Here is a 13,499-nt window from a genome sequence, read left to right as displayed (position 1 = left end):
TTGCTTGGTTCAACTTTTTGTTTATCTTCATTGCTTATCGCGAAAATAAAGAGATGTTTAGCGTTCTATTAAATAACTAACAATTTCATTGCAATGCTTGTGGGTAGACAACATTTTTTCGCTAAGATGCCCGCGCGATCGTAGTGAGCCACTGCCTGAGCGGCGCAGTGGCGGCACGCAGTGGCGGCGCGCAGTGGCGGCGCGCAGCGGCGCGGTGAAGTAGGTACGTTTTGAAAAGGGACAGAGGGAAGGACAGACCGCGTGCGGGACGACGCGCAATATATATATAGATTCTATTCCCAGTCCTAAATTACAGCAACACGCAGCATTTTTGGGGGACCTTCCCACCAGGGTGGCATGAGAATTGGTCTGATGTCACATTATCAGTAGCAAAGGGCGTGTGGCAATTTATCTGGGGCATAACATTCAGGAAGTTATTCAATTTCAAAATAAGTCGAGAAAAAAAACATAGTATTGTACTATAAAAAAATAGTAGATAGCAGAAAATATATTGTCAAATTCTTGACGGCTTCCACAACTGACGTTTGCATTACATGTGCATGTAAGTGAAGAGTGAGGCCAACTCTGACTTGTTCTGGCTCACAAGCTAGGACTATGTCAGAGTTGGTGGGAAAAATGCTCAATGCTGGATTGGTGAATCCAGGTCTGCGGGTTTGAACAGGGGTGGCCAAAGTTTTGCCTGGGACCCGTTTGCGAAGGAGAATTAGAAAAAAAAAATCTATCTTCCATCCATCCATTATGTGAGCCGCTTTATCCTCACAAGGGTTGTGGGGCATGCTGGAGCCTATCCCAGCTGTCATCAGGGTGTGTGTGTGTGTGTGTGTGTGGGGGGGGGGGGGGGGTGTTACACACTGAACTGGTTACCAGCCAATCGCACGGCACGCACAGGCCAACAACCATTCACACTCACAGTCACACCTAGGGATAATTTAGAGTGTTCTATCATTTTTAAAATATTAAACTTTAATAGAAGTTGTAAAATTACCACGCACTAATTGAAAATATTTGCTCTGTTAGCTATAACACAAAGCTGAGACATGTTTGAGGCTGCTGTTCCTTTGAATGTATTTAACTGATCTTAACTTACATTGGATTGGTTTTAGCAAGTTTAATAAACAAAAGGTGGTGAATATCAAAGTGGGCTCGTCACCCTTCAATTTTTCTGAATGCAGTCCAATTACTGGAAAAGGTTTAGACGACGTTGAGTTTAAAAGGTGCAATCAGGACTCATTCAGAGTTTTGGCAACGACACGATCGACCATTTTTATCCCGCAATACAAACACAAACCAGACCTAACTCAACTGAATTGAGGTTTGATGGGAACGGGCCCATTTGAGACTGAATGGCAAACATTATGTGTATTTTCTTGTATAAGCTACAGGAAGCGGAGGGCGAGCTGTGTCAACTTCATTGTCCTTCCTCCGGGTCTCAGTAAGAAGCTCTACTCTAAAACAGCCGTGTAGCCTGGGAACTCTGAGGCTGAGTCATCTCCAGTAGGCACTTGGACTAGAAGAATGTGACCCGCACTGAGGACAGTCCTGGGCAATCCCAAAGTGAGAGGATATGTTGGACAGTTTCAGGCTTGAGCCAAAAAGCGTCTTGCTCGCATGATACAAAGAGAATTTTCCCTTGAATCTCACACTAATTTCTCAATGGACGAATCTCCTCCACTTCCCTGGGATGGCACATTAACAGCATGGCAACCAGGCCGTGTGTGCTATGTTCCCCCTTTTACAGGGCGGTATCATAGACCTCAGGCTTTACGGTTGGGGTCGCTCCAGGACCTGGTACCAGGCTTAGGGCAAAGGGAGTAGGGGGTTGTGATTGATCCCACCCTGCGTCTTTGACAGAAGGGGGTGTGGACGGCGCAGAGGGGGCTGAGACCAGAGAGCTATGGCCTTTTAGCTGCTCTCTGACTTCCTGCTCCAGACAAGGAGGCACAATCAGCTGGTCTTCGGGATCCTGCTGTGCCGGCGCAGTGAAATACCCAGACTTTTTTTTAGGTGCCTCCAGGGCCACCTCGATGAGATTATGACTGTCCTCAGGGGCCACCACAGAGCCGTTGGACAGCTTCTTCCCGAACAGACACGAAGTCGAAGGTGATTTCTTCAAGTCTGCGAGTTCTCTGCCACAAACAGCCAGCAGGCAGCCATTGGTCGCGGAGACCACCACACTATTCTGCCTGCGCATCTTGCCATTCGGATAATCAGACAATCGCTTTTCAAAGGCTGTGTCCTTCAGGCTCTCGGGGGCCCCTGATCGCAGCTGGAAAGCGCAGCAGTGAATGTCCACCTCCACTTCTAGCTTGCTGCCATTGGAGATGACGCCTTCAAGAGGAGTCTCATCGTCGCTGTCCAAACCGTTGTCAGAATGGTTGCTGGAGAACGTGGCGCAGGAAGGTTGCCGCTGGAACGGGCCCATGTGGCCCCCCAGCCCGACCGAGCCTGGGACCATGATACCGCACAGCGTCGTAGCGGGGTGCAGGCTACAACGTCTCTCTGGACGTGGCGCAACTCCTGAGTTTGGGTGCTCATCGGAGGCGGTGGAGCCTGCCTCGCTGCCGACCTCTGACGCTGACGTTTCGCTGTTGAACTCAGAGACCACCCCGCTAGTGGATGACAAAGTAGCCGTGTCACTTGGGGCTGGCGTCATGCATACAGCCAAAGGGCCCGGAGGGGGACCCCTGGGTTCAGTGGTGTAAACGGGTGGCTCGCAAGTGCAGCTGTCCTCGGCAATGTTCAAGGCCACGACCGCAGCCCCAATGTTGTCCTTGCAGCCGTAGCTCTGGGCCAGCGTGCAAAGCTTTTTGGCGGCGGCGCGCGGATCCCGCATGGCCTGAACCGTGCGCACGGCTTCCTGGTAGGATACGCGCTCAAACAGCGCGCGATTCCCCAGGATCAAGAATTCATCCAGGGATGAGAGCGGCTCGGTGTGCACCCAGGGCTTCGGAAGCACCCACGGAGACAGATAAGAGCAGCCCAGCAGGCGGGTGCAGCACGTCACACCGCTCACTTTGTTATCCTAGAAAAGAGACAATTCCTCGGGGTAAGGCATGTGTGACTGTGAATATCAAGCCAAATATTAATGATAGATGAAACATTTTCATTTGTAGCGAGCAGACTGCAATCCAGAAAAAGCTCTCGCTGTCCAGTATCTTTTCGTTTACTGTCTGTGCAGATTCTCCGGTCGTCCAGGTCATGGTGATGTGCAATGTTTGAATTGAAGCAGCTGGACTTCTCTTGTTTGTTGAAGACCTTTCACCTTTTGTCCAAAAGGCTACTTCAGTTCTACATCTCATGCAGTGGAGTGGAGTGAGGAGTGACCTCAACATTGGAGAGACTAAGCAGCCTTTGCACAGGCACATGACATAACATCTGAGAGCAGCTTCTTCGGGTGCAGAGTCAGTGGGGGGGTGGGGGGGGGGTTGCATCTCAAGAAGGGACATTTCCCTGAGTACAGCGACGTCAGGGCGGTCCTTTCACCAGCCACAAAACTGCACCTTACAGTGACCACCCCCACCGAGGCATATCGAAGCAGCCTTTTGGACTAAAGGTGGAACCTCTCAAGTCAAACAGCCGCGAGGTTGTATCATTCAAAATCACACAAAGCTCACCTTCAAAAACTCTGCGAATTACAATTCACTTGTTTTCATGGTTTACAACTACCCAGAACACAGGACACTTTCGTCACTCATCCTTAAGGTTATGACTGACAATAATAAAGAATTAGTTTTACTTCCACTAGTTGTTTTTTTTACACTGGAATTTTTGAATTGGAACGGGGTCTGCAATAGACGTCGAAAAATAGTTTGGAAGCGCATTAACAGATCGACACAATTAATTCCTCTATTTTCTTTGGTCGCATCTGACATTTGCATGCGGCAAATGTTTGCTAAGCAGGTTTGTCAGAGGACTCACAATGCAAGTCATTTGAGCGTTTATTCGATTTTCTAGATATCCATCCTAACATTTGTATTTATTTCTTAAAATTTCATTTGTCTAGGACTGGGTCAGGCAATCGTGAAAAGATTCTCATTTGCAATACCAACCCCAAAGCAGACATCAAAGTAAAACAAATACAAATCAACAAACTGTTCAGTGTGATACCACAGTTACAGAACAGAACATAATACATTGCTTTATATCATAGCAGATGATGACTTAAAGGTTCAAAACAGGTTAAAGACAAGTGAGCGGTCATGGAGAGTATCTAATGCAGAGTGGCCACTGACTACTCTCTACACTGTAATCGGAATATTACCTCGGTAATGATGGCTTTGTTGAGTTTAACTCTTTCCATCTCCTCAGTGCAGTTCTCCAGGCTGTACACCTTTGAGAGGGGTACAGGTCGACCGTCCCGACACAACACCGCTTGGCAGGTGCCCACGTTGGACACTGTCACACTGAGGTAGCCTCCTGGCTCCGAGGACTCATGGTGGATATAACACAGCAAGGCAGAGGCACCCAATTTCTGGCCGACCGTCCCTAGTTTCCTGTTCCGTTGGTCAATCATACAGACAGGGTCAGAGATACACTAACTCTGCAGAAAAATGATGATATTTTGGGGAAGTGCACAAACCTGTGTGAAGTTAGGAATGTGTTGCTCATATACACACTGTCAATACTGGAATGTTGCACTTCCTCGCACAGCACGTCACCCATAGTGCACTGGAGCAGCCGAGGGACTTCCTCATTGCGGTCGCCGTCGAAAATACTGTAACATGCTTCCACCCTGTCTCCAAGTCGGTCGATGGCCAGCACGGACACACACAACCTGTTGCGGCCATGACATCTGAATTCAAATGCGCACTCCCAAAATGTTTTATTGTTTGTCTCATCTAAAGTCAGCTGGCATACACCAGCTCACTTGAGACTTAAGATTCTCCCATTGCTGATTGATTCATGAATTGGCATGTGCCAAGGTTGGTGTTCATGTACTGTATTCAGACACACAAAGATGCCTTTAAAAAGGTGAGTTAGATAATATATATTTTTGCTTTACTAATGAGGACTCAATTTGTTCATTTATTCATCTGGATATTATAATTTGGGCAAATGGTCGGCCTTTATGTATATCAGGGTAGAATTTTCGGACATTCAAAAATAGCAAGGAGTTGAAAAGCTCACTTATTCCTTTGGCCGCTCATTTCAGAGTACCCGTGGCTCCAGGGAGCAGAGACGTTTTGCGAGTCTCCCGTTGCAGTCGATTTCTGGTCCAGTTTCAATGTAGTGATGTGACTTAAAATCAAAGATAAAATTCAGTCGGGTCTGGTCGTCTTTTCACCACCAGAAATTGAGCTGAAGAATCTATGAAATTCTTTTAAGAACAATGTCACATCTTGGGTTGGAAATGTTCGAAGTTGCAAACTTTCTATGGGAACGAACAGGGATTTTACAGGATTTAAAAAAATTGAAGCTAGGCTCTTAATGGGGTAGTTAAATATAGTTGGGGAAAATATGCTTTAATATAATCCTGACCAAAACCAATCAGATTTCAGGCAATTACAGTCGTACCTTGCCTTAGAAGTGCCTCGACTTGGTTGACTTTTGTTTGCTTTGTTTTACAAGCAAAATTTTGAAATACTGTATGAGCAAGCTTTGGATATGATGCAGTTTGAGTCAAGTGAAAAAAAATTGAGCTATTAAGAACCGTAGAGTGATCCATCTTATATTCCCAGTACAGTATTCATCTATTCGCAGATTTTTGTTGAAAACTGTTTTTACTTCAGCCAAAGCCATGTCTAATATAAAAATATTGCTTTGGCGTCATCTTGTGGCATATTAGTGCCAAGCAACAATGTTGAAGGGAGGCTAATAGCTTCATTCGCTCGGGCGACAGTGTTGTCTAATACAAAAAAAAAAGTGCTTTGGTCTCATGTTGTGGCATCGACAGGTGATTCAAACCTTTTGGCGTAGGCGTCAATTACTCAGGGATATTCACTAGTTGCGGCAGTAGTTCACTGTACTATAATGCCCTCTAATGTGTGTTTCTTTTGAGTAAATTAATCAATTCAAGTTTCCAATTTAGGATATCCTCAATATTTCTCAGTTTCCATTCCCATAGAAATTTGCTTGAAGATTTTCAACCCTTTGCGCAGCGAGTCATGTCCAGGATACGAAGGCAATGTGCATAAAAACCTTTGTGGGGTACTCACCTGAAGAGATTAAGAGTGTTGTGTTCCAGCATCAGGCCGCCGTTGCCCGTCAAATCCAACTCCTGGAGGCTGGGCAGTAGAGATTCAGGCAGTTGGATCTCAGTCAGCTCATTACAGCTCAGATCTACAAGCTACAAATACACAACATGACCCGTTTGTCTGGTGATGTCACCCACCCCAAAAAGCCAACTGTCTGACCTTGATTTCAGGAAGGTTGAGAATCTCCGGGAAGACGTTGATCTGATTTGAGTGTGCAATGAGGGTATGCAGTTTCTTGCAGCTAGACACCGTGGAGGGGATGCTCTTCAGCTTGTTACCACTTAGGTTGAGCTCCTCAAGCAGCTCCAGCTTACTCAGCTTACTAAAGACAAACAAACACAACCAACTTGTGCTAAAAAAGTATATACTACGAACACACAGGCTGGATTCTTTAATCCAATATTCCATCCATTTCCTGAACTGCTTCATCCTCACAAGGGCCGCGGGGCATGCTGTAGCTTATCCCAGCTGTCTTTGGCCAGTAGGTGGAGGACACCCTGAACTGGTTGCCAGCCAATCACAGGGCACAAAGAGATGAACAACCATCCGCGCTCACACTCACACCTAGGGACAATTTGGAGTGTTCAGTCAGCCTGCTGTGCATGTTTTTGGAAGGTGGGAGGAAACCGGAGTACCCGGAGAAATCCCACGCAGGCACAGGGATAACATGCAAACTCCACACAGGGAGACCGGAGCCGGGATCGAACCCACGACCTCTGCACTGTGAGGTCGAATTGCTAACCAATTGACCACCGGGCCGCACGGGGGTCTCAGATGACTTGAATAAGAAATCCTGCCATGACAAGAAAAACAAACGTAAGCTGTTTACATTTGTCCGTACAGTGTATTCTGCAGGAGATCTTCCGATTGTGCATCCCAGTAAATCGTTGTGTGAACGTTAATTTGCTTCAGGAATTGTGCCTGTTAAATACTGTACAACCAGATGGCATCTTCGAAGCAATGTGTGCCTCTTTCCCCTTGGGCAAGGTCATAGTGTATAGACACAGATGAACAGTTATGGCAGTTGCTTCAATCAACTGGTTGAGAATACAATATCAGAGAGAGAGAAGGGAACAGCTTCTACCTTCTTATCCTCACACTTAAAAGATTAGATGAGATTCTAATAGGGCTAATCAACATTTTTTTTCTCATCAATAATGTAATCACAAATATTATTATTCACAAGGATTCATCATGTTCAGACGCGATACTTTAAAATAAATGGATTATGATTTTAGAATCAATGATAATTATAATACAAAGTAACCTAATTAATTGGTTTAAGTATCAGTTTAATTTTTTTGTTCACTATGTGGAGTATTATTTTTTTAAGTTATTAAATATTGAGTTATGACGTAAAGTAAACTAAAATTCTCTAACAACTGTTGAACCTTTCTTCTTCTTTCTGCATGTGCGGCAATACAGAAATAAATAAATTTAAGGCAAAACCCGAAAACTCAGGTAAATTAATTGAAAAAGATGAAAACAAAGGATGTTTTCAATATAATTATAGTTACTAAATATAGTTAGTTTTATAAACGTACAAATGTACTTTCAGTTGATTTCATTTTTTAAAAGTATTTATCACTATTTTTGTTTTTGTTAATGAAAATGTTTTCCCGATTTTAGTTGGTTATTTCATTCATTTTCATTCACAGTAATAGCCTTACATACAATATATTTAAAATACTCTTTCGGAATAAAACTTGTTTTCAATCAATAGGTGGACTGAGTACACTAAAGTATTCTAGCGTTCATCATAAAGGGGTTATTTTTTTAGGTGGCTCCTATGTAATACTGCATTTGGTTGTGCAGGTCCAGTATACTCAACGTTGAACAAACCTGGCAGGGAATGAGAGCAGCTGGTTGTAGGCTATGTGCAGGACCCTCAGGTTGTGGTGTCCTACCAGCAGAGCGCCGCAATTTTCATTGAGGTTGTTCCTGGTCAGGTAGAGCTCCTGCAGCGTACTTAGGCTGTCATCTGATTGGCCACTGGGAGGAATACTTTCCAGGTTATTGGCGGATGCGTTTAAATGTTTTAGACTGTGAAGGGGGAGGGGGGGGACAAATCATTCCACACGTCATTCGTTTTATGGGCACCAGGTACAACTGTAAAATCGCAAGACATCCAATACAAGTTTGTGTGAGAGCACTAATCATTGAACGATATGTTGATTGTGTTATATACTTCGCTTTGGATGATATTGAGTGGTGGTTCTAAAACTTTGGTTTGCGTTTTCAGTCACGCTGAGTAGATGTTCAAAGCATTTGCATTTAAATGAAGCTTTATATTGCCTATCTACTTAGCTAAGTAATCTATACCTAGCTAAAATACTCGGTATAGTATTCACTTTGTTTATGAGGAGAAAATGCTTGTATTTGACTATAATGGGAAATCCAACTTTTGGATTTCCCATTATAAATAAAAATGATGTGTGTGTGTGTGTGTGTGTGTGTTGGGGGAGATTCAACTAAGGTGATATGAGGTTCAGTACTTGCTACTCTTCTATAATCCTCAAGGGATATATTACAGAAGTGTGTTTTTTAATGGCTTGTATACAAATATTTGCACATCTGCTCACCCATCAAGTGAGAAATTAAACAAGCAGTAAATTTGTTATCTGCCAATTTCTGAAAATATGTCTTCAGAGTGAGCCCTTCTCAGCAATATTTCTGATCATTTGTGTTGCCACTGCAGGGTTGTTTTCATCGAAAATATCTTTTTTCCACCAAAAATTGTGGAAAATTAACTTTTTGTCAAACGAAACGGTGATTCGGATGTGATTTTTCTTTTTGCTTTGGTGACACCTCAAACTATAAAAACATATAAACAAGACCGAGAAAGGGCTTTTAATGGGAAAATAACGCACTGTAATTAACACTGACTCCTCACATGGCCGTGAGTTGAACATCAGTGGCTTTTATACATACAGTAGCATTCGAAATTCACTCCATAAACTGCATCATCATTTCTCAAGTCTGTGACATGCACTTTCTACCACCTACTATGACACACATACTCTCTATACCATACAAATACATCCTCTCTTTGAATGTGAGGTGCTTGAAATAGTCCGACGACCAACGGCCCTCATAATTGACGCGAAAAGACAACCTCCCTCAGCTTTTGGTGGACCTTTGAGATACTGTCTCTTGACTGACAACCTGTTGGCCTGTCTCTTGAGTGTAGCTGTGTCCTATATTGTAACATCATTAAAAAAAAAACAGGCCAGGAAGATGATCCTGCACAGCGAATCCGCCATGATTCCGTCTCAGCATTTGAGACGCAAAAGTCCATTAGAGCACTAATGGGTGTTAAGTGATTTAGCTCACAGGAAACAGTCGGCGAAATCTAGCTCACGTTGCAGTTTAGTTCATCGATCTGGACCGCCACCGTTCCATACACACTAGCCAAACAATGAGAACTGATACATTAGTTGTCACCTTGGAAAAAACCACGAAGAATAAACCAAAAAAAAAACATTCATGACAAGATGGAGGATTTAAAGAGATTAATGGGACTCACTTTAAGGCCTTGAAGAAGAGACTCTCTGGGAGTTCTCCTAGCATATTGTGCTGGAGGTCCAAGACTTCCAAGGGAACGTGGTCGAGCAGGTCTGGCAATCTTGACAAACGATTGTTCCCCGCAAGAAGCTTCTTCAAACTCAAGCTGTTGACCAACCTGTCAGAAAGAAGACATCCACATGCAGCGGATTACAACAAGAAAATGAACTCTCCGTCGGTTTGGATAGCACAGTTAGCAGTTTAAAGAGAGTTGATGTACAATCTTTAAGAAAGGAAAGTCATAACCATGCAGTTTACATCAGTGTGTTCATGATTTCGCATTTGCAAATTCTCACCTTCACAGAAAAATTGTGGTCAGGCAGAATCAATAAAACTTTTGGCTTGGCACCACCTCATGGTAATGTTGTCACTAAGGAACTATGTGAAAGTCAGTGGGGGAGCTTCATTTGGACAAAAGGATTGGTCGCTGCCATTTTGTGGAATTTAGAGGCAATAAGAAACCTTTTTGGAGGGTCATCAAGTACTCAGACAGATTGGCTATTTGCAGCAGGGCTCAGTCCCAATTCCCACAAATGAATGCTCATCACTTTTGCATGAGTGTTGAAAATATCCGAAACAATTGCATTCGTTTTACAAATAGAATTAAAGTATAAGGTAACCATTTGTTACACAATGACTGAACATTTGACTAAATGACCTGCTGTTCTGCTGTGATAGTGAGTTAGCGACTTCCTTTCGCCTCACTATTAACCCCTGATGTGACGAATGCCAACACACTAGGAAATGAAAACTCTACATAGGAGTAGTGAACTTGTGAATGAGGGGAGCACAAGGGAAGGCGTGGACAGCGTGACTGCCTCAGAGTCAGAGGTTCTGGTTGACAATCCCTACTCAAACCTTTCGGCGTGGGGTTTGAATGTTCACCCCGTTCTTGCGAGCTAAACCTAACCTGGATGGAAGCTCTGCGAGGAGATTGTGCGTGACGTCCAGCACCTCCATTTTTCTGCAGTCACTCAGCCAATCTGGTAGGTGTTCCAGAAGGTTCCTGTCTCAACAGACACACAAACACTCACCTTGGTATAGTACATTAAATACAAAAAATAAATAAACAATGGGTCACATTTTCCCCAGCCAGAACTCACTGTGATAAATCCAAGTGTGTAAGTTGGTTTGGGACTGGGTAAACGCTGACTGAGCTAAGGCCTGCGGGCAGATGGAGGTGGCAGTCAGCACTCTTCCGTCACACCAATTTTTGCTTATCAAGAGTAGACATGCCGACTGTACACTACATTAGGTACACTCACTTGAGATCTCCAATATGCCCAACAACGTATTCTCTTACTTTCGTAGCATTTCTTTCAGCTCGGCTGCTTTCAGTACAGGCATTTGGATGTTGGATTTTTCATCCAATTGGAGTTTAGCCTTTGTGTGTTGCTATGTGCATCTAATCTGCCCCGAGCTTTCCTCAGCATTAGCGCTGGTTGAAGTAATTGAAAATATACTGCAGAAGTCTGACTTGCGCCAACCTTAGATTTTTTTTTTTTTTTAACTGACCGTTCGGTAAAACGCCATCCAGAGAGTTAGTCTGAACTCCTGATGTCACTCACTAGGCACTGCCCCTTAAAAGCACACTTCAACAAACAAGACTTTGGGCTTGATTACAATTTGATTTCTTTACACATATCTATATGTATATTTTACAAGATAAATATATTGATGAGTATGATGAATTTTATTTAAATTTTTCCTTTTTTTGGGCTATTTTTACGTAAATATTGAATCCAAACTTTAAAATGTAAATGGTTCTACAATTGATTAAAAAACGGATTAAGTCCGGTAAATCCCCACTGAAGTTCCGGTTACGAAATATAGTTTATGGATGGTTAGCTAATGGACGCTGACTCACGATTGCTGCCAGCGTGAAGCATGTGTAGCGCGAAGCCGCTGACCGTCAGCGCCTTCAGCTGGTTGCGCTGACAGTGGAGAGTCTCCAGGCTGCAGATGGAAGTGAGGTCCAGCGAGTCTAAACAGTTGTCCCTCAGGTCCAGGTGGGTCAACTGAGTCACTGCCTCAGGACTCTCGCTTTTCACACACCGTAGTCCATTTAATCTACATGTCACAGTAAAAACAACAAAGGTTACACTGAAAATGTGCCATTGTTTGATGACATCTCCTTAATAAACCACAAAAATTAATTGATGAATTGACCAAAGTTGATCTGAACCGCGTAACACTGCCCTGAGGAATTATGCTATGGTCCTCTTAATTTCAAAACACTGCCTTCTTTACAAAGCAAATAAATTGAGACTGAATCAGCAGTATTTCTCAACAATCAATTCTACACACAAGTGATGGGATTATTAAAGAAACAAATATTTCAAAATTCTTTTTCTTTCATTCTAGCGTGTATGAAGATTAGAAATGCAAAATTCAATGGCATCTGATTCCCTGAAAAAAAGGTTTTACACAATTAAGTATCAAAATAATGATTTACACTGTACGCTGCCATATTGGATTTTTCTGAACTGTTTACGTTACCACTGTGATGTGTTCCGTGCTGTAACACGCTATTGTTCATTTTGGACTAGTTTCATGGTATATTCTGATATATATACGTCTAAGCGCCTCTGCAAATCAACGAGGCGCCGCTTACGGCCATACGACATTAATATAATCCCAAACTTTCCTTGTTGTTGATTTACCGACTCAGTCAAAAGGATTACTTTGTCGCTTGTTTTTATTTGCGTTATCTTCAGGCAAGTGGGAGAGGTTCTCTCATAATGCCATGTGGGGAGTTAATAAACAGCTGCACTTTCACAAGTGCGAACTACTCAGAAATTCACCCTCGACGCACCTTGTCCTTATAAACACAGCTGTTCCTCATTTTTTACCTACATGCCATCCCAGCACTCTGGTTCAGTTATCGGCTGGCCTAAGGTGAGGCAGTTGAGTGGTAGGAGGAAATGTGGGCAAGAAGAGAAAAATCAATGAGCGATTCTTCAACTACCACCACTGAGCCGACAAATAAAAGTACGAAACCAATTCCACTGAAGTTGGGATGTTGTGTTAAGCGAATAAAAACGGAATAAAATGATTTGCAAATCATTTTCAACCTCTATTGAATTCAATACTGTAGAATGAAAAAATATTCTAGATTCAAATAATAAACTTTATTGTTTTTCCCAAATAATCACTAACTTGCTCAAAACAAAAAAAGTTTAACAGTTTGAACATTAAATAGCTTGTGTTTGTAGAGTATTCAATTAAATACAGATTTGAATTAAATACAGGTTGTTAATTGTTTAACACAATGTCCGAACCTCATTAGAATTGGGTTTTTGTAAGTGAAGACCTGAGATGTGAGGAGGGAATAAAACACCTAAGGAATGAATAAAACACCTGATACTCTCAACAAACTGTCAGTCTATCATTAGAAAGTACAACAAATCTAAACTGGAACGAAGAACTTGTTTAGCGTTAGGGGAAAGGATGTTTATCTCTCTGACCTTTCTGAATTGAAATGAATGGAAATGCCAGTGATCTGTTCTCATCCCCCGGAGCTTCCCCCAAAAAATGCGAAAACACACCCACATACAATTGTACTTGCATAATGTACAATTGTACTTTATAAAAACGTTTCGGGATCACTTAATGAAGTGGGCTGTAAAGAAGTAAAAATTATTGTGCTGCATGCATTGTGACAGTGTAATTAACACAAAGAAGTGTTGAATAACTGAATCACTCATCTGCAGTAATTAT

General features: G+C 42.9%; 1 protein-coding gene across 1 annotated transcript in view; it reads right to left on the bottom strand.

Moving 5' to 3' along the window:
* Positions 1–1,128: 1,128 nt before the first annotated feature.
* The window catches only part of phlpp2 (PH domain and leucine rich repeat protein phosphatase 2), a 37,158-nt gene continuing 24,787 nt past the window's right edge, over positions 1,129–13,499 (bottom strand). Inside the window, exons 9-19 of the mRNA XM_052063749.1 lie at positions 11,647–11,849; positions 10,883–10,943; positions 10,690–10,785; positions 9,742–9,897; positions 8,058–8,258; positions 6,375–6,537; positions 6,177–6,307; positions 5,149–5,259; positions 4,601–4,795; positions 4,283–4,514; positions 1,129–3,043 (exon numbers count right to left, since the gene is read on the bottom strand). Of these exons, the coding sequence (XP_051919709.1) occupies positions 1,754–3,043; positions 4,283–4,514; positions 4,601–4,795; positions 5,149–5,259; positions 6,177–6,307; positions 6,375–6,537; positions 8,058–8,258; positions 9,742–9,897; positions 10,690–10,785; positions 10,883–10,943; positions 11,647–11,849 (2,839 nt within the window). The 3' untranslated portion in view covers positions 1,129–1,753. The remainder of the gene's footprint in view (positions 3,044–4,282; positions 4,515–4,600; positions 4,796–5,148; positions 5,260–6,176; positions 6,308–6,374; positions 6,538–8,057; positions 8,259–9,741; positions 9,898–10,689; positions 10,786–10,882; positions 10,944–11,646; positions 11,850–13,499) is intronic.

This window comes from Hippocampus zosterae, chromosome 4 (assembly GCF_025434085.1).
Source record: "Hippocampus zosterae strain Florida chromosome 4, ASM2543408v3, whole genome shotgun sequence".
In the NCBI taxonomy this organism is placed as follows: Eukaryota; Metazoa; Chordata; class Actinopteri; order Syngnathiformes; family Syngnathidae; genus Hippocampus; species Hippocampus zosterae.
The sequence above is the reverse complement of the archived record's forward strand: the minus strand, read 5'-3'. Positions and strand labels throughout refer to the sequence as shown.